This window comes from Etheostoma cragini, chromosome 20, assembly GCF_013103735.1.
Source record: "Etheostoma cragini isolate CJK2018 chromosome 20, CSU_Ecrag_1.0, whole genome shotgun sequence".
NCBI classification, from domain to species: Eukaryota; Metazoa; Chordata; class Actinopteri; order Perciformes; family Percidae; genus Etheostoma; species Etheostoma cragini.
The window spans coordinates 6,926,199-6,947,713 of NC_048426.1; the positions used below are offsets into that span (position 1 = coordinate 6,926,199).

At 38.7% G+C, this 21,515-nt stretch overlaps 2 protein-coding genes across 15 annotated transcripts in view; both read right to left on the reverse strand.

Moving 5' to 3' along the window:
• Window positions 1-4,114, reverse strand: part of dnmt3ab (DNA (cytosine-5-)-methyltransferase 3 alpha b) — a 45,983-nt gene extending 41,869 nt beyond the window's left edge. For 2 of the 8 annotated variants that reach the window (XM_034858461.1, XM_034858458.1), the window contains exons 1-2: window positions 3,965-4,109; window positions 2,647-2,826 (exon numbers count right to left, since the gene is read on the reverse strand). In XM_034858461.1, the coding sequence (XP_034714352.1) occupies window positions 2,647-2,724 (78 nt within the window). In that variant the 5' untranslated portion in view covers window positions 2,725-2,826; window positions 3,965-4,109. Of the gene's footprint in view, window positions 1-2,646; window positions 2,827-3,964 lie in introns of those variants that run through there. The other 6 variants (XM_034858464.1, XM_034858462.1, XM_034858466.1 and 3 more) reach the window with 6 other exon arrangements.
• Window positions 4,115-11,345: 7,231 nt separating this feature from the next.
• Window positions 11,346-21,515, reverse strand: part of dtnbb (dystrobrevin, beta b) — a 33,963-nt gene continuing 23,793 nt past the window's right edge. For 5 of the 7 annotated variants that reach the window (XM_034858480.1, XM_034858479.1, XM_034858483.1 and 2 more), the window contains 9 exons: window positions 20,056-20,146; window positions 18,993-19,081; window positions 17,864-17,977; window positions 15,969-16,065; window positions 15,569-15,589; window positions 14,104-14,263; window positions 13,438-13,527; window positions 13,108-13,161; window positions 11,346-12,193 (listed from right to left, as the gene is read on the reverse strand). In XM_034858480.1, coding sequence (XP_034714371.1) covers window positions 12,168-12,193; window positions 13,108-13,161; window positions 13,438-13,527; window positions 14,104-14,263; window positions 15,569-15,589; window positions 15,969-16,065; window positions 17,864-17,977; window positions 18,993-19,081; window positions 20,056-20,146 — 742 coding nt within the window. In that variant the 3' untranslated portion in view covers window positions 11,346-12,167. The remainder of the gene's footprint in view (window positions 12,194-13,107; window positions 13,162-13,437; window positions 13,528-14,103; window positions 14,264-15,568; window positions 15,590-15,968; window positions 16,066-17,863; window positions 17,978-18,992; window positions 19,082-20,055; window positions 20,147-21,515) is intronic. The other 2 variants (XM_034858484.1, XM_034858482.1) reach the window with 1 other exon arrangement.

Sequence of the window (21,515 nt, forward strand, 5' to 3'; positions counted from 1 at the left end):
CCCCCCCCCCCCCCCCCCCCTCGTCAAAGTATTGTTTTTTTCCCCTTTTATTGATGGAAAGTTTTACACTGTGTGAGAGATTATTTGCTCCAAGTGTGAATGTTAATGTGAAATTAAACACTACAGTAGGCTATATGCCACTGTTGTTTTCAATAAAAAACATTTAGACAAAGCAAGCCAATCCACTTGTTCATGTTGATAAGAGCATTAAAGTGAGAAAAAATAATGGGACATAAAGAATTAAAGAGACATTTAGAATAGATAAAAATGTGTGATTTAATCTGAGTTAACTATGACATTAATGCGATTAATCACAACTAAATATTTGACAGCACTAAACTAAACATATCTTAATACAATTACAATGTCTGACAATTGTTTTTTTACAACTGTAACAGTACATTATTAGTATAATAGTAATTATTAGTATTTTGGTCTTATAGAAGTCCATGTGAGTTGTTCACTTGTACGTGCATGGCACAATAAATAACACAACCAACTAACTAGAGAGTGACTTCTTTTGGTAAGAGGAATAAAACTACAGCTTTTGACATGGTAAACGTGCAACCAAAATTCCTGATCACACAATCTGAGGGGTCAAAGTATACATAGTAACACCAGCCAGGGACCTTTCTGTGAACCTGTGCACACCCCCGATAAATACTTTTGCATGTCCTGCACAATACTGTGCAGCTGTCCAACTCTCAACAGTTATACTTTACATATTTGGTTATAGTATTTTAATATCTTTTTCATATTTTTATTGTACGTTTATCTGTCTAAATTTATGTTCTTGACTGTTGAAGTACTTTGCTTTTATTTTTTTATTGCCTCTTAATGTGTTTAGTGTATGCACCAAACTTACTTGGTAATAAACTTCATTGTGATTCTTGTGACATCTCATCACCTTCCTTTCTCTGTCCATTGAAGGCAAACATACCATATAAACATTCTTAAAACACTCAACTGAAGCTGCAGAACTTACAGACCTACCCTTTTAAAAGATGGAGCAGGTTAATAAACACAGGCAGGAAGTTCAAAGGTCAGGCCATGTTACGTCCTGAGAGTGTTAATAAATCCATCAACCATTAGTGTCCCAGATTAAGTGATTTGCATAAAGAAAAAGATGTGATAAGAGTAACTGATGCTGTGATTAATGGGCACAGGGTTATAATTAATGAATATCGCTGGAAAAATATCATATTCATCAATGAACCTCTGCATAAAGATACTGAGGTCACCGCCAAGCCTTTAGAAGGTTATTTGAAATACATATAGATATTGATGCTTTTGTGTTTTGCAGACTGTGTCGGGTTTATTGTGTGATTACTAATAGAGAGCCTGGTGCTTCGGTCTTTTCCTTACAGGGCGGCAGAATTTGCATAGATAATAGCATGTTTTGAATGCAGCCTGGTGTGCAGGCTCATTTGGGAACCACTTACATGGATGACACAATTCATTGGTGCCTGGCTATCTCTGCAGGAACAGCCTACATACACCACGCCGTTCATCCAATTCCCAACCCAAGTGCTTAGGCACACTGAATGGAAATAACACGCCATTTTCACACACACTTTACCCTCATATTTTCTGTATAAAAAAACAGAAAGGCCTGAAATATGATTTGTTGTTGCCTCGAGTGAACCCTACATTATCAATATTCTCTGCACTATTTCCATCTGGGTTGCCGGTTATTTAAGGCAACGTCTGTTGCCAGGCAACAAGACTAAGGGCAGTACTGTGTAATGGGAAAGTAGAGGAAAAGGACAGATTCTCCCCCCCCCCCCCCCCCCCCCCCCACTCCCCACCCCCCCAGTAAAAAAGCCGGAGAGCCATTCCAGCTCCAGATCAACCTACACCAGCCAACGCCCACGTCACCAACCATCATTACAACAGCGAATGTCACATAATTGAGCTGCAGCTCGCCACAGCCGCCTCAGTGATGCTGCTATCGCTGCCTCTGTGTGAGCATCAGTGATGCTGCAGTTACGCACAGACTGTAATAATGAGTCTGTCTGCATCAGGAAAGGTGACATGGCAGTCCACATGCTGTTAGATTCTAAAGTAAAAATCAGACTATTTCTTCAATAAACAGGAGGACTGGATGCAACCCCAGTAAGTCCTAAGATTGCAGAGATCAGGAAGGCATTAGCTTGACAGATTGATTATTTTGCTCATTCGTAAAATTGGGAATGGTTTTAACGGGCTTTGACCTGAAGTGACTGTACAAACCTCATTGCTCTTATTTCAGTTTTACATTGATGCGAGATCAAAGTAATAACACTAACAAATGATAGTCTGAAAAAAAACGCACAAATCATAATGCATGCACAGGAAAAATACTAAAAGGCACACTATACTACACCCTTGGTGCATAAGCCCGGGAGTGACTAATCTCCTTTTAAATCTGGTGAGTGAGTGAGGGCTTTCAAAAAAATTGCATTTTGAAGCGATGGAGACTCAAATTAATCAACAGCTTTGCTCCAGGGTTTCAAATACATGACTGAATGAACTCTGTAAACCCACTAGCTATAAAGTTGAGAAATCCCGAGTCATTCAGCAACATGCCAAGCTTCAGAGGAGTCTCATAAATACCTGAAGGGAGATTTCTGAGGCACACTTTTATATTTGACACGTGTTTCTTACCATTCTGTTTCCAGGTGAATCAGTGTAGCCTGAGCCTTTAAATGCAGTGGTGTTGGTGACAGTGTTGGACGGCATCATCGAGTCTATGGGTGATATCTAATAATGGGGGCGATGTAGATGAGGTGAAAAATAAACTCAAAGGAACAAAAAAAGAGATGATCCTTCTTCTTCTCCGCTCTCCTGGAAGATAAAGAAAGAAAAGTGACAATCAAGTTGTTCATTAGATTCACTTTAGCTTAGCATTAGTGTCGTGATGCAGAGTTTCAAGTGCAGTAAGTCCAGAGTTTTAAATCACTTTGGTTAAATGTATCTTTCTGTCATAATGAGGCTCTTTTTAAATAACAGCTTTCCTTTGTTGAGTGCATGTCATGTTTAGGAACCTCACAGGCTTCTGTCGGATTCTGTATAGCTACTATTTCCTAAAGGGCCAAGAACACTTTTGTTTTACACCACATGGATGTCAACATTACATTGCTGCCACTGTGCGCCAAATAACCTGAATAACGCTGCTAAAGAAATCTTTTTGTATTAATATTTAATTTCACCTTAAGTGGCTGGGTTAAAGTTACTCTAGCAGTCAGCCATGCGCACTGGGTTACACTGTTGCACTCGTGGAAATGTACCTATCTACCAAAAATAACATGACCCTTATATATCTAATATCTAGCCTATATTCATATAGGATGTCTTACATTTCCTCTAAGACAAGAATAATGACAGCCGGTTCTGATTAATTTAAAAGGTATAGACTGTTGTAAAAATTCGCATTTAAAAAGTAATTGCAGGCAAAAACCAGAACGTGTTATCTTAAAAAAATAATTTATTGTTGGGCCCCACACGCGTTTAATGTCACCGCATTTCCACGCGCATCAAGCCACATCCAGGTCATACATATTACATTACTGCGAGCGGCTGACTTACATTTACCATTCACTGTGTCTATGCGTTAGAAATTGAAGTTTTAGACGTCTTTACAGCAGGGGGAGTCTGCAATATGACCCAGGGGATTGTGGCTCTTTTACAGGCCACAGACACTCAATTATAAATCCCCGTTATATTTTTTTAATGAGGCCAATGTTTTCAGGAGCCGTGGTCCCGTCCGTGCTGTAAATTCGGTCAAGTTCAAGCACACAGCGCGATCTCCAATCAGCACATCTGCAAAAAACAAGCCCTAAATCGCTATTTCCCCCATTTCCATCGAGCGCCTTCCGCTCTCATGGCTTTCACGTTTTCGTTCACATACAGTAAAGGTTACCCTTCCTGCGCGGTTAGTAGTGCCGGGTTAAACAGATTTAAATGCTCGCTGTGTGTTCGTTACCGATTTTCCCAAGTCCCAGGCCTGACCCTTTTTGTCTCGCTTGCTCCCGGAGCCTCCTTCCTCTTCTCTCCCCGTCCTCCACCTCCCCAACCGGCCAGCTCTCTTCCAGTTGCACCGCTCTCACTGCAGGGGCCTGCAGACTGTCTGTTGGCTGCCACTGGGTCCTAAAGACTGCCCCTATCACAGTGTGCAGAGGGGCAAAGGTGGACCCCCCCTAATGCGTACATGTAGATTTCTTATTGATAACTTCCTCTCAGGAACCCAGTGGCATGGGAAAAACACTAGTGAAATTCCCTAAAAAAAAATCCCTATTAATTAATTGATTTTTTTTTTAATTTTTGGAGTCAATGTCATATTTATTTGACATATAAATAACAATAAACAATAAACGCAGGGATAAAACAGAGGTCCAAAGCATAGACTGTAAAAAATAATGGACAAAGCTTCCAGGCCTGAAAAGTTCAGCCAATATGCGCCTTAAAGCACCAATATTATTCTCATTTTCAGGTTTATAATTGTATTTTGAGGTTGTACCAGAGTGGGTTTACATTGTTTCCTTTTTCAAATAAACACCATGCTGCAGTTCCTGTTTTAGCTAAAGAGTGAAACATATCACATGTTTTTAGCTACAGAGTGAGACATCTTACTTCTATACTATCTTCGTTGCGAGTCGCACATGCTCAGTAGCTAGGTAAGATCACATCAGCTAGATAACTCTTTCTCCAATTTTGGTCAGTACAAGGCAGGATTAGCTGGGACAGGGGACATAAAAGTAGTTCTTTTGGAGATTATGGTGAACTAGTGTGTGTTGTAGCAGTGTTTCGTCATTAAGAACGTGCTAGCATGCTAGCATGTGCTAAGGTTAGCCACCTCGTCTTCGCTAGTGCCGTAGAAGGCCGTGCAGATTTTGAACAGCTCACCCAGAGACCCGGGGCAGAGCACATTCAGTAACCATATCACACTCAAAACAGTTTGCATGCATGTGGAAGCACCAGATACACAAAATCACACCCCAAATCCCAGAAAAAGGGATTCTTTCATAATATGGGCACTTTAAACCTAAACCTGCATTTTATCTAATTTCCAGCAGGCGGCGATTCCACTGGTTGAAAAAAGGAGTCAGTTTCTATAGTATTCTATGGAAAATGCTACTTCTCACTTGATTTATTACCTTGATAAACATTTTCCTAATAAGTTAATGGCCTCAATTGCTAGTTTCAAGTTTTCTTCAATACACCATTTTGTAAAATGATGGTCCTATTCATTTTTAAATTGACAATAAAGAAGGGGTTGATTTAGGGCGTGGCTATGTGTTGACCTGTCAATCAGGACAGAGGTTTAGCAATCCTTGTCCATGGCACTGTGTATATTAACATTCACCTGGACTTGTTTTGGGGTGTTTTTGTCATAAACTTAGACCCTCTCACTGTGTGTTTTTACTTCATCAAAGCCTAAAAATGTCTTGTTCAGTGTTCTTCCAACCAAGCTATCTTGCTACTGCTAGCATTATCCCCTAAATTAAGTGCAATTTTGCTGCACTGCAGTACAGTACATGCTGCAGATAAAAGGCAGAAGTACTCTGAGGTCCCTGTTACCAGTCTCAGGTAAATCCTCCCTATGACTCGCTTCAGAAGGGTTGAAAGTCTGCAGTAGCGTAGCGCCACTTGTGTGCCTAATATTTAAACCTATTAAACCAGAGAGGGGCCCAGGAGCCCCCTAAGTACCAATGTGGCCCCTCTGATGTGACCTCAAGGCAAAAATAAACACTGGACCTGTGTGCAAAGACTATTGTCCCCCCCGCCACATGTGTATTTCATTGTCAAACAACAGTCCATATCAGCTATGTTAAAATCTAAGAGGGAATTGTGTTAACTAAACTAGGTTACAAGTTTTATGTTTCTCAAATGATCTTTGCATGGTGCATATGTGCGCATGTACAACAATAATTCATTTACTATTAACTACAACTAATACACAGAGCAGCTTTAGTATGTGCATAAATTATAGAAGTTTAACACACATAGTGATTTTATTTAAATGGTGACAAAATGAACACAGGAACCTGAGGAGACTTTCCCATTTTAATTTGCTGCATTTATGGGCCCCCTGGTGGCTGAGGTCCCTAAACAGCCATGTAATTAGCTGATGCCTCAGGCCAGCTTTGAGGCCTATTGAAGCTAAACATGTGCTTTCCACAGTTAATGTTCTCGTAATACTACATTGCACATATAGCTCCTGACATGAATGTAAACCTTTAATCTAATTTCTCTTCCACACACTCACACTGCAGTACAACATTACTGTGTTAGTACTCAGCTTATGTACTATTGTGTAGGCCAGTTGTTGTTTGTTGAGTTCATACAGAGTAGTTTAGGGCTTTATGTTACTGACATTTGCACAAACCTCTTACATTTGCACCACGTTGGTTACATTTGTACACTTTTGACGTAGCTTTGTCATTCAAATTTGTTTGCTTTTCATGTATTTCTATGTTGTACTCTATCCTCTTTGGCTGTCGCCACTCCTGATATATGTTCAGGGATATTATTATTTTACTTTTCACCACTGAAATTCCTTAATTATGTTAATTATGTAAATAATGTATAATAACTTTATGTACATATCCAATTCCTTATATTTCTTTATTTGTATTTCTACTCTATTTATAATATTTGTGCAACTGCAACACAGAGTTTCCCTTTGGGGGATTCTGATTCTGATATAGTACAGTGTCCTCTTATCCTATCTCGGGTTGAATTGATGGTTTTCTCAGCAGACATTTTTACTTATTAAACACAGCTGTAATTAACACTGTTTATTGCTGCATTGCGTTGCATGAATTGCTGGAACGGAACCATCATTAATGTTATTTTCGACACCTGTGCTTTTCCTGTAGTAAAAGTAAAAATGTTTGCTGTGATTGATAAATCGGATTCATTTAGAAACGATAAAGAGTGCAATCAAGATTAAAGCAAGCATCACTCATTCAGAAAGTAAAACCATCTGAGAGCAAAACAGAAGATGGAAAGACTTGTAGTTTGGTGATGCTGCTTATCAAGTATACATTGTAGCCAATTACAAAATATAATGTTACTGTCAGTACATCAAGACATTCTTGTGCTTTAGTGCACAGAAACTTTGGTGGTTTGGACAAAGTTTAACTTGAATTTCTTTATTTGAACACAAGCCACCAATAAGAAACATGCATAAGAGACCTTATGCCTTGCCTTAAAGTATACCATGCCTTTAATCAGGCTATGTCAAATTCAACTTAGATCCTTTTGTTTCTCCAGTATTGTTATTGCTTTATAAGAATGAGAAATGAGAAAAATACAGTATATAAAAGCGAGGGATGCAATTACTGCCGTAGTGGTGATTTTGCACAGCTTTGCTTTGTTTTGCTTTGTAACAACGACATAATAACACTGAACTACTTAAAAAAAAAAAATCTGTAAATCAAAATGGATGTAGGAGCATGTAGCTCATCTCGTGCAGTCTCATAGACTCTATCCTCTGAGCAGGATCTAAATCTAGCACATCTTTACTTCATTTCTTAGAGTGCAGCTAGAACAAGATATCCAATCTCTTATCACATTAATTCCATTAACCCTACTGCAGCCTACTGCTGCAATTAACTTATCCTTTACACGCCCACTAGTCGGAGACACAGTGAGGTAAACGTTGCAGATGCAGCAGGGTTAAAGGCTCACAGAGCAGTGCAGTGTAAGGCAGATTGAGTGCTCTTTAAGGGCAAGAAGAGAAAGTGAGGATATGTGCAGGAGGCGGATGTGGTTCACTGATTTGGAAGCTGCTGCGTCTCCTCTTTTTAATTGAGTCAGTGGCACTGAAGTGGTTCATCTGAGGACAGCAGCCTCAGCAGCAGCACGGTCTGCTACTGGCTGGTGAAAAATCTGTCTCCTAGAAACCCACCGAGGAGGATGCTGATAGTGACTCTCAAAGTGTCTCAACCTCATTTCCCCTATATTGTTTTTTTTTGTCATGGTGGGTGCCTGATGCAACAGATAAAAAGCCAGTTTGGGATTTAGGTCTGTAGGTGTAGCAGGAAAGGGCATCCTTTCATGTCTGACCTGTTGGGAGAAACAGTTTGTGTTTAAAAGAAGCTGAAAATAAGGAAGCTTGTGAAGGACAAGTTGGATTTAAAGATTTAATGTATCTCAATGTCCATAAGTAAAACAAACAATTTTAACGAGATTTTGAGCACATTTGCTCTTTCTAGCTTATTTTGAGCTGAGGTCTCAATCAGAAATCACTCTACAGACACACACACTTATATCTGGCCGGAAAATTAACACATAAACGGCATTGGGGGAACAGACAATACCTCGCTGGTAAAAGAATGACTCTGGTATTAAAGTAAAAGTGTCAATACAACAATGTATAAAAACTCCATTACAAGGCCCATATTCAGACTTACTTACGCTTTAATAACTTAAAGTACTCATTATGCAACAGAATGCCTGCTTCCAGAGTATTATATCATTTGTTACATCAATTTGAGCATTGGAAAGAAATTATTGATGCTTTATTGTGTAAACAGCATTTTATTGTAGCCGGTCAATATCTAGCAAAAGTTAGCTACTTTATTGTATATACTTCTGGATAGTTTAATCAATAACAATGCAACTTAAAAAAAGGAAAATATAAAGAATAAGTACTTACAAAATTACACTTACTGTTAAAATGTACTTTGTTATTTTCCAACACAAAAAATGATGCATGTTTGATAATGATAAAACCTTTAGTGATGATTAAAAAAATGACACCAACAATCATGACATGAGCAGTCAAAGCCATATTTTAAATCTTTTTAATATATCTCACATTTGATTTATTTACAAAAGACAGTGGCTTTGTGACATAAGACTGTTATAAATCAACATGAGAAACAAATGTGTACCAGAAGCATAACCGTACAGAACACATACATAGATAAATAACATCAGGGGAGCGTTGCCGTCAAGGTTGTTCCTCTTTGCACATTTCCTCCCTGCAAACAATAAAAGGCTCACAATGTATGCACCTCTGTGTGACCGGCTGTGTTTTATCTGTGTGACACCGAGTTGTTGTGACTGGGTATACTGCCTCCATGTTGGCTAAGAGTGAGCCTATCAGTAGATTTGGATTGTGTGGTTTGTCTTTATTAATTATTAAATGTTTTTTTGCCAGCAGTGGAAACCATTAACTTTCAACATCTCCAGGCATTCTGTGAGTAAACTATGGGCAACAACACCATACTAATACAGATATACTTTGATATATACCTGCCATTTGTATGACACACAATATCTGCAAACAGTTTGGCACAAATGTAAAGGCTGAGCTGGAGATTTCCCCAAAACACATTAAATAAACAAACAAAATCTGTACAGAGTGACAGACCTAAAGGCTGATAGATGATCTTATTTGCTGAATGGTTACTTTTATACAACACTTTTACAGAACAGCTACAGGCACAAACTGAAAGAATGAAAATAATTCAAATGTGTGGCCAGAGTGAAGGGGAAGACAGTAAGTCTTTACATTTTTACCTCTGAATTTGATTCATTTCGGGACCTTTTCCTACTGAACTGTTTTGACAGCAGTGGTCCTTCATAGTTTCTGCTTTCTTTATATAGATCTTGGGTGACAATGCAAGCACGAGTGCGCACGTGATTCTCTGCTTTGACAAACTCATTACATTGACTGTACTCCACTAATACTAAACAATAATGATAACTGAATAAAAACAGCACATTTAAAATGTAACAAAGGAGCCTCTTTTTGTTCTTTGTCTTGACACAGTGTAACAGGTTGTTTAAACCTTATACTTATAGCTTAGAGGATAGGCTTACTGTACAGATCTCAAAACAAACCGTTCATGCTCTTTAGTTCGATTCAGTCAGGTTTAACTTCCTTTCAGAGCAGAACATTTACTCCAAAACTGCTCCCAGACCTTTATCACATTGCATTCACTAAAAACCAAACATTGCTCTTTATATGAGATGAATGGCTACCCTGAAGGACAAAAAACATTGAACCAGAAGACAAAAATGTAAAGATGACTTAGACCTTACTCTAAATAAACATCCTCTCTGGTTGACAGCTACCTCTGTACCAAACTGATCTCTTTGCTTTCCCATGAAAGACAGAAATTCACACACAGACAAAACTATATCCAACAACATGCTTCACCATATAGCACTTAAGAAAAACCTCTCCTAATGAGCCACATTCTTTACCCAGCTTTAACCACTTGCTGTTGTTTTCCTCTATTTATTTAAAGAGTTTCATTCCTATTCCAATTCACAAATTGACTGGGGATATTAACTTAAAATAAACTACGTTAGTAACTTTTCAACTAAATCTTACAGCAGGGACCACAAGCAATATTTAATTGTGAACAGTGGTTGTGTTTTGGAATGAAACTACATTTTTAATCATCATTGACCTTTAACCTCTCCATCTGTGGCCAAAAACATCTAGCAGTCAAAGGACAGTACTACCATATTTAACTAGAGTAGCTCTGCAGTCCCTGAGCACCAACCTTCATTGCACATACACATGGTCATTATCACTTCGTTAACTAGATAAAGCTATCAAAGCATTTCCTACTTTGCTCACTACAACCTCATGTCCTCACGTACTGTGTACATGCTCATTTTGTAACCGACAACTAAAACTCAATGCCTAATTCATTACTATTTAAACATCCTGAGGTGCTTCCCTACACTTTTAAAACAATAAATACTGAGGCTGCCAGCTAGTCAGGTGTGTTCAGTTAGGTTTTCACAGGCAGGAAACAGCAACTGGGCTCATTGTGTGTGTAGGGCCCCTTGGTTTCCTTTAATCACACAGCCCTCTTATTTGGAAGGGGGGCTCAACAAGAGCACAGTAGCAGCAGTACAGTATGTGACTCACTGGGTGTGTTTACATGCATGCAGTATTCTGGATGCCACCTATTATTCCTTTTTATGGTCTGCATGGAGATAAGTATCCTATGTGCGTCTTTATACTGTAATAACAGATATCGCTGCACATATTCATAGAAAGAAAATTATAATGGAAACACCACTGTCTCCTAGAAAGAGGTGCAACCAACTAATTTCATTTTTTTTTTTAAATGATTAAAGGATTTTTTTGTGAAAAACATTTTGTGAGAAAGCAGAACAAGCAGATAGGTTAGCTTAGCATAAAGACTGGGAACAGGGGAAAAGAGCTTGCCCGGCTATATCTCCTTTTGTTTAATCCAGCATGTGACATCATGTAACATCCCAACTTGTTGTTTTTACACTTTGGTTTTGTAAGAATTAAACAAAGAAGATATAACATGTTAACTATTGAGCTTTAGTGGCGCTAATAGGTGGATTTTGTTACCTTAGAAAGCTTAGCCAGGCTAGTTGTTTCCCCAATTCCAGTCTTTATGCTAAATTATGCTAACCTCCTTCTTCTAATCTTCTGGCTCAAGTTTCACATTTGATGCACAAATATGGGAAATACCATCGATCTTATCCAACTCCTAGACAATAGTCGAATTATAGTGTATTTCCCAAAATGTCAAACTATTATTAATTGACAGTGTAGCAGATCCAGAATTCTGTTTTGTTCTTAACAAACTTCAGAATATGATTTTGCAAGTAAACACACTCAGCGTGAATTCTGAGGCAAGACACTTCTGACACCCCAGCTATCACTATAAATCCCACAGAGAGCTGGCATAGCGTGGTACAGTACCTAAATCCAGACTTGAGTGCAACTTCATGCAGAAATTATAAAAAAGGAGAAAAAAAACACTAGCGCTAATCATACAAAAGCAACAACAGGGAACATGTTGTCGCCTTCATGTCGGGGCGTTCCCGTGGTCATGTGTTTGTAGTATTTTATATATAGAATGATCTGCTGCAATGGAACAGGGGGGGGGCGCACAGCAAGCCATTCCTTAGCAGTCATGAGGGAAATCATTGGGTAATTACAGCAGATTTTGTTTACAGGACAACATAGACACTCGCTAATTAGACACATCTTGCTACCTGCAAGGTGTGAAGAGACGTTTTTTTCACATAGTGAAATCTTGTTAGATTACAGCATGCATTACTCTACGTGCTAATGCCAGGGGTTGTTGTTGTTGTTGTTGTTGTTGTTGTTACTGATTCTTCCCAGTTGATGACTGTATGTCCTTACAGGGTGGAATGGTGTCCTCTTGCCTTCAGTGCTTCTGTACTCTCAATGTGCCTGGATACACACACAGAAGAGCACATTTATTGGGGCTGACAGCTTGCATAGTCGGAATTAAGTTGTAAAAAAAAAAAATATATATATATATAAATGACTCTGCCATGGTGCCTTGCCACTTTGGATGAAGGGTTGTAACAGACACTCACGATAAGGAGAACAAAAGAAGTATTTTATTGGCTAATAAAGGTGCAGCCAACTCTTCCAATCCAACAAATGCCCTCATAATTACAACCAACTACTTTTTGTCCAGTTGCAGAAAATGTACTTCATTTCATAACTTGTTTTTATAAAATTATTACAAACGGATGGCAAGAACAACCGTGGTTGCAATCATTTTACTTCATCCCCTTATCTTAAAATCATGAGTTAATTATCCTCTTATCTCAGTATATCAGTTAATTATGTTTTTATCTAAAGAAAACAAGTTGTTTCCCAAGATATAACAGCAGGTTGTTTTTATGCATTATGACGGGTTAATTACCTCGTTGTAACATTGACATCATTTTTTTTAAATTAATGGTATAATTAGCATATTAAAATGGCCTTTAATTTTATTATGAAAACAAGTTATTTATCCTGTAAACTACAGAAAACAACCTGCTGTGGCATTTTGGGAAACAGCTTGTTTTCTCAAAAAGGTACCCATTCTCATGAGAAAGCAATTTTAATATCAGGATAAGCAACTTTTGATCTCAAGAGTAAAATAAAATGATTACAGCCACAGATGTACTAGGCTTACCTACTATGTTATATATGCACAATATAATAGTAATTCATTATAATTCCATTTTTTGTGTTAATATGCTCCAGCTAAAAGTTTATGTTTTGGAAAATCTTTATGATGAATACAAATAATTCTGTCTTTGAGTGGCATCCTCTTAACAGTATGACTGGCTCATAGGTAGACTTACCTCTGTCCCCACCGTTCCTCATGTTGGTCTCCTCTTCCACTCCCACGTCATCAACTGTCAAAAAAAACCACAACAGAGATTTTAGCAACAATGGACTTTATTCCCCGAACGTTCTTTAGAACAAAATTAAGAAAAACCTTAGCAAGATATTGGTGAATGAGGCCCAATGTTTTTGGTCACTATGTAAAAACGGGCAAGAAATCAGAAGCAGGTGTGAGAATGACAAGCATGCGGAGAAAGATATCTCAGCAACATGTTTAATTCCAGGAAACAAAATCTTAATCCATGTGATCAACCAGACTCAAATTATGAAACGTGTTATAGACTTACCTGAGTGGAGCTCCTTCACCAGTGATGACATGGTGTTTGTGATTGAGTCAGCAGCTACTAGTAGATCATTCCGAAGATTTCTAGGTACACCTGGAAAATGGAGACATTACCAAATCAAAAACAAATGGAGTTTCTAGTTTTGCAGTGTAATCATGTATACGTGTGAATAGGGAAGAGCACTTGAAGTGCATATCCTGGTGGCAGGTGTGGAACAAGTACTCGGATCCGTTACTTAAGTAAAAGTAGAAAAGCCAAAGCCTAAATACTCCATTACATGTCCTGAATTTAAAATGGTACTTAAAATATTATCAACAAAATGTAGCTAAAAAATCAAATGTACTTATTATGCAGTACGACTTCTTTTACAGTGTTGTGTGTGTGTGTGTGTGTGTGTGTGTGTGTGTGTGTGTGTGTGTGTATATATATATATATATATATATATATATATATATATATATATATATATATATATATATATATATATATATATATATATATATATATATATATATATATATATATATATCTCATTCTATTTTATCACTAAAGAATACATATAAGGGCATTTAATCTTGTAGTTTGTCAATCTATATTCAGTTTTAGATACTATGTATTACACTACAAATCTTAAATAACTACCACTTTGGGGTGTTGGTGCACACTCACCCTGAGCAAAGGCCTCAAGCACATCCCCTCCCACCCCTGCCAGGCAGTCCTGTGGTGTGTGAGTTGGGGTGGACCCAGCTGAGGTGGAGCGAATGGGCATAGGCATGGAGCAACCTGCACCGTGACTAGGGGAGGAATGAGGGGAGCTTCCAGACTGGGACTGTAACAAAAAATCGCCCGTGATAGTTACAGTTCCTTCAGAAAAACAACTGTTGAGCCTTTCCGCTCGCATTAGAAGCTTGTTTCATCTCGGTAAGTCTTGAAACAGATGTTGAAGAAATAGTTTGACATTTTGAGAAACATGCTTATTTGAAAAATAGAAATCAGATTTTCCCAAATGGCCCACTATTCCTTTAAACTCAAGTGTAGTCTTCTTATAATACATAAGACAATACGACACAAAGATGTTCATGAGTTGGCCGCAATCTTGATTTGCATCAGCAAATACATACTATATTATCAAAAGACTGAGCTATACACATCATTTTGTATGTGTTCGGCCATGACAGGTGCAAAAAAGACTAGCTGACCAATGTTATCGGGCATATTTTTGCTGTTGCATATTTAGCAGATAACATGGCATATTAGGTTATTTTCATGACATATTGGATCTTCCACCTGCAAGGCGCTAGTCAATCTGGGCTTCTGATAGAGAGATAAAATCCAATTAATCTCTACATCAATAAAGCCAATTCCGGAACAACTGCATTTTAATGGAAGATGCCGTTATGCAATCACAGATTGCAGCTTTGAGAAGAGATGACCTTTTTGCTTCTTACTTTTATAAAAACAAACTTAGACACACATGTGACCAAAATAAATTCATCCTTATAGGGAGAACAAACAAAAACAATGGTTTAAAGGCGATAAAACCTTCTGGAAATCCTACATTGGCTGGCTGTGTGTCTATAGTTCACCTTTACTGCACTGAGGGGGTAATGAGAAGCATGTGTGGGTGGGAGACTGGGGTCTGTGCTGAGATGAGAGATATATCTCCCAGAGAAAGGATCACTGTGTGTCTCCGGGACTGGTGCAGGCCCATGTTGATGGCTCGGGGCCAGGCAGCAGATGGCCGGCCAGACTGCAGTTGCATTAGAAGGGAGGTTGTTAGTGCCGATGAAAGGAACAGGTTCCTGACATTTGGGCTAAGAAAAACACAGTTCTCTCAACTTGTTTTGACCATGGACCTGAGAAAACTGATTTTATAGATTGTGTCACAATCTGTAGTTTTAGCTCCCCAATAGTGCTGGCAAGGATGTTGTGGAGTAGCCCGGATAAAAGGACTAGATCATTGTAAGCCAGTTAGAGAGTGGTATTCTATTATCTTTTCTAACATCCTTCTTAAAATCTATTAAAACTTCCTTCAATCACATCTGTGTGAAGGGGGGGACACAGTTACCTTAAACTAAGTGCTGAGACTAGAGCTAGGTATTGAGCCTTGCAAACTGAATTAAAGGCAACTTACAGCCTGCTTCTGTTCCTCATCCTATCAGCCAGCAAAGGTAAGCAGTGAGAGAGAGAGAGAGCAAGAAGAGTGAGAGCAAAAGAATTAAAGTAGCGGAAGAAGAAGATAAAGAAGAAAGGGTTTTCTGCATGCACCATACGGCACATTAACATAACTTAAGATCACTGCCATGTCTTGGTTTTAAAGAGTTAAACATGCCAACGTCTCATTCAATCAAACATGCCACCAAGCTTTAAAACCGAATCATGTAAACTATATGAGCACTAACCAACCTGTAAAAAGGCTATTTTAATTTAGGACAATGGCCTAATGTTTATGCACCATCCTACAGTTGGATATCAGTACTGATTTAGAGGCCTTTTTATCACTTAATTCTTCTCGAAAGAAGCGGTTGTCATACCTTTAGCAGCCTCATGAGTCCCTCCAGCTGCACCATCAGCTCCCGTCTGCTCTCTTGCAGGGCCGACATGCGCCTCTCCAGCTCGTCTTTCCTGTGTCTGCAACAGAAGACAGAGTTTGGGGATACAGTCATACACAAGAGAGGAAGTTCTGCTTTGATCGGACAGTAATAAAACACAATTCAAAGGTAGACATCATGCTGTTCAAGAAAACACCTCTGTACTTTAACAAAGCAGTGGGCCTTGATTGTTTGGGGAATCAATTTCCACTTTTAGTGAGCAGTTTGAGGATATATGTTTGTAGTATTTCACAATTACCTTTTATTTCCTGTAGACATTTTTTAAACAGATGCGTGTGTTACGGTTTTACTTTTTTATTTGTTAAACAGATTTACCTTAGGGTCCAAGAATTAAAGGATCTGTTGCAGACACAGACACTGCATGTTGAATGTATGAAGTCATACATCATTTGCATCAGGCCACAGTACTGTCCTCAACCAGGAGTCGAAAAGTTCCCAAGAACCCAGATCTGGCATTTAAGACAATTTCATAAAGGCCCCACCCTGTTTAATTCATTCCTGTTACATCTGGCCCACCAATAACTATTTTACAGTTTTTTTTAGCATGGCTACAATATTGGAGAATACTTTTGGGCTTATTTTCCCTACACTTAACATTTACAAGCTGTACATAGCTGCAATACTGGTCAACATAAATACTCAAACTTGTGGCTAACAGAAGACTGATTTACTATGGTGCACCTGACACTTAAATGTCTCTTAATGAACCAAAAATGTTGACCTGGTGTATTGACAATTTCAAGAGAGGAGAACAATTGATTATATGTTCATGTTTTCTCCAGGAATACAATCTCAGCAGAATCACTACTCTAACAATGCAGAGCAGTATTTCCGCTATCAGGGAACAAAGTGGCCCCCGCAGGTAACTTGAGTTTGACAGTAATTATCTGGCCATCTTTTAGGTTAGGATTCTGGCTTATTATCACCCTCCGGTGTTCACAATGAGTAACTGCATTTTGCAAAAAAGTTCAAAGAGCTACAGCAATCGTCTCTGTTTGGAGTTGACTTATCAAAAATTCACAAACATCTGCAGACTGTAAAACCCCTCTGCTGTGTTGTGTATCTCCGGGCTGAATAAAGGCAACATCAGAGCCGTCCAGCCAGGCCCCCGACACAGCACACAGTCTGTGATGCAATATTACTACTCAATAATGTCCTGGTATAAAACCTGAATCACAAACAGGCACAATGAGGTGAAAGATCTTTGAATTAAACTAGGAAAAATATTAAGTGGAATAAATGTATCTCCCAGTTGTATTACTGTTTCAAAAATAAAATATAGAATTAGATGCCTGTACAACAATCCTCTAACAAGCCAAAGAGTAAGGAAGTATAATTCAAACTCATTTCTAGTTCTGCTATAAATGTTTCCAGTGACCCAGTATTGATTGGTAGCCAATAATCTATGTTAAAAAACATTTAACTAATGTAAATTTTAAATGTTATTAACGTAAAACGTGAATCTTTGTCACAACTGTTGACCATAAACCTGACGGCTGATTTATTGTTTAGGCAAAACCAGACAAACAAGAGTCATTCAGGGCAACACGAGCTGTCACACGTCTCTTCCAAGAAGTGAACCCAAGGGTCTCAGCGCCCTGCCAGCATGATAAATGCCCACGCTGCTGCTGTGGCTGCTGCTGGTGAAGCTAATTCACAAAAAGCTGAATTAGCTGGCCATTATTTTGACTTGAAGAAGGAGTCAAGCCTATATTAACAGCCCTGAAGTGGTTGCACTACTAGATGTTCTTATATATGGCTCTTTCTTCCTGTTGTTGGGAAGAAGATGCTTGTGGTGGTGTTAGCAGAGATGATACCTGAGGAGCCGCAGTTCAGTCAGAAGTGTGGGGTTCTGCTGGGCTTTTTCTGGGGTCGGCTGAGAGGCCTGCTCGTGCTCCAAACGCAGCCGCTGGATCTCCTGGAGGATCTCCCTGAAGGAGTTAGTCAATGAGTTAGTCAATCAGTAGGCCACTTCTAATTCCAAAGGCCCTTCTGTTTACTAATCTGATTTCATGCTAAAAAGAATATTAAAATTATTAAAACCTACAGAGTTAACATTGGATAACACTTTTGCAATTATATAAGCACATAATGCAATCTGATCTTCTGCACTGGTTAAAAAACAATGCAGCTGATCTCAGCTGGTTTTATGTCTATAATGGAGTGCAATGGAAACTTCTAAGTGACCCCAAACTTTTGACTGGTAGTGTGTGGATTTACTGAAATTGAAGTAATACAACAATTTCAAAATCTTACATTCTAAATTGTATTTAAAAATACAAAACTAATTTATTTTAGCAAAATGGGCTTCCATGGACATTAGGAAAGGGAAAAGTGTTACTCATGTAGAAGAACTGCTTTCATACTATTTTACTATTATTATTTGTGATGCACTAACAAGTGAGCAGCATTGAATGTACCTGGTTGCGGTAGAGCTAGCAAAATATGGGTTTTAGAGTTAGTCTCCATTCCCCTGGTTGTCTGTCAAACTCAGTGTGACAAACTTCATTGGAATTTATTGCTCTCGGCCCAAAAATCTGGCTAGCTGTTTCCCCCGGTTTCTAGTCTAAGCTAAGCTAATCAACGCGTTGATATGATAGATATGAAAGTGGTATCAATCTTCCCATCTAACTCTTGTTTAAATTTGTAGTACCTTGTAGTAGTTTTATAAGCATATGGTATGTTTTGCATGTAAAGTCTGAAACTGCAAAGTAACTAGTAATTAAAGTTATCAGATTAATGCAGTGGAGTAAAAAATAGTAGATTGCACGTATATAGTGGCATAAAAATATTCAAGAAAAGTACAGGTACCTAGAAACTATATTTAAGTACAGTAGCTTATTGAAGTTGACTAGGCTAACAATACTACAGCACTACAAACCCACCAGCCAACCATTCAGTTAAACAGTACTGATTTGTTTACGGTGTTTAAATGATAAATTGTACCTGTTTTTGTTCTCCAGCTCCGCAATCAACTGTCTCTGTTGCTTATTTGCATCAAAGTTGAAGCCCAGATCTGTTGGAGGACATTGTTGCTGAAAAACAAAATTAGCATAGTATGACATTAACAACGGTGGGAGAACAAAAATCAAACAGCAACAGCTACCTTCTGAACATAGTGAGCAGTAATGACTCAGCTGGAGACTTATTATGTTACTGCATAAACGGGGAGCCATTCCATCTCACCAAAGCTTTCTGTCATACCTTCATATGAAGGGATGCAAAGTACAGATCCAAAGGAACTCGACATGATTCCTTTCTGCATTAAGCGAACTGTTCCTGGGAGTTGAAGTTAACATCTCTCCTAAACTTTTTATGTACACAAGCTTCTACCTTCTACTTTGTATCAAAGAACCTTTATGGTGTTTATTTAGTCATTACTATTTATTGTTTGTAAGGCCTTTGAAGTTATAAACATTAAGATTTTTATAAAATCAAAATGCATTTTTGATTCTTTAATAGCCGTTAATGTATTCACATTCTGTAATTATCTCTCTATATAGTAGTTTTAATTGGTAGTGACGGAGTCTACCATTCCTGCGCTGGATTCAAATTGCCTACATACGTGTGAGGGATTCCCAGAGAAAAAGCATGTAATCCAGCAGTTTTTTCTAATTAACATCAGCCTCAAGGTTTACTGTTCAGTCAGAGTTTTACTAATTTGGATTGTATGTATGTAATGTGGATTTTGTTGTGAATCAGTCACAGAAAACATATTTTGTATTCGTCGCCATAGCGTTGACCATGATTGCCAAAAATGTTACTACAACAAGATATTGACAGCAGATGATTTTTAACTAAAACCTTATGGGACAAATAAAACTGCTGGGAAATTAAAGCACTTATAGTTACACAGTCTGACATGTACGCGTGAGTAGTCTTTACACTGCAGCTTGAATCTTTGAGTTCTCCAGTCACAACGAGGCCCCTAACAATAACTTGTCAAAGCTTTAGATGTGAAATGCGGGTTGACTCAAGCCCACCACTGGCAGTCCTGCGAGACACTCACTGTGGAGTTTCCCGCCTCGGCTGCCAGGCGGGCAGCGTATCGAGCGATGAGGCGGTGCTCTTCATCTAGCCGGCTGGGACTCTCCAAGACACTGCCCAAAGTCAGAGAAAGACATCAACACACATACAGCAACACTGACTCTAATGTGAAAAGATCTTATGTAAGTAGAAGGGAAAGTTTGTAGAGTCAAAGTGATCATGTAAAACTTTTATAATGAAGGTGCCCTTAATATTTGACACTTGGCTTTGACTCCTGTGTTGATGGACAGTCTGAGATAATTGGACATAACAATGAACTGAAATGGCTAAGAGAGAATGCAATATGCCAAATATCTTTGTGGCTTTGCCAATCTCCGTTCTGGCCATTTCATCACTGACTGGAAATGTCAAATAAGGCATGAGACTTTAAATGATCATGGGTTTGGCATATGGTGTGGACAGATGACAGGACATATGCTGTCCCTTCACGGCAGGCGGTCTGCGATGAAGAGTGAAGGAGAGCTGAAATGATGCTGGGCTCCAGCTAAATGACTGAAGAGTGAGTGATGGTTAAGACCATTAAACCTAATCTGGCTTCAAACCTGCTGCAACAACCGTGGCTCCTGCAGCTTTGACTACCCAGGCCGTAAACACACTGCAAACAAGCCTTTTAATCCACATTTGTAGTAAAATCTTATCTTTCCTCAAAGCAGATATAAAAAATTAAAAAAAAACTGCCAGTGCACTGCTCCAGCTCCTACCTCGCTTGTTTCAAGTTTTTTTTTTTCGCTCAGTGATGATATCTTAAAATACGTATTTGACTTGTTTCAAGATAGTGTCATCTTACTCAAAAAACATTCAGTTGGTCTGCGCTGTCAAGAAATGTTTTGTAAAATGGGGCACTTTCTAAATAATGTACAGTCTTATCCTCAGGCTAAAGCATAGACAGCCTGAGGTTTCTTGTCAAATTAAAATAATACATTAACAAACAGAGAGCTGCTTCGGTTGGCTCAAGAAAATGCTGTGACCTAACGAGGTCTTTTTGAGCTGCGCTGCATGTCTGGATCTTTGGGCTATCGTCAGTATAGAAGCTGGTCCGTCAGGGAGTTTCCTGGCACCGCCTTATGGTCTGTTCCAGGTTTTGGACAAAGTTGCTTGAATTGCCTTCAAGCCCTCCTGAAATGGCATCTTTCCCAGATACCTTTATTTTTGTCTCACATTTGAAGATTCCAGCCTTTCCCCCCCCCACTCAAACACAATATCTCAGACACCACTGGTCCTCTTTTGGTTGAAAACATGAGAGATTGTGCTTTTTAGAGGCTTTGTTCTGATTGGCCTGATGGTACTATAACTAAACATCAAAGCTTTAAGAGGAGCGTCTGGAGGGATGATGCATATTATTCCTGATTGTTGCTGCAAAATTCATGTGGATGTTTATTTGTTAATATGACTGATGGTCAACATCAATACCCTGATATTAAT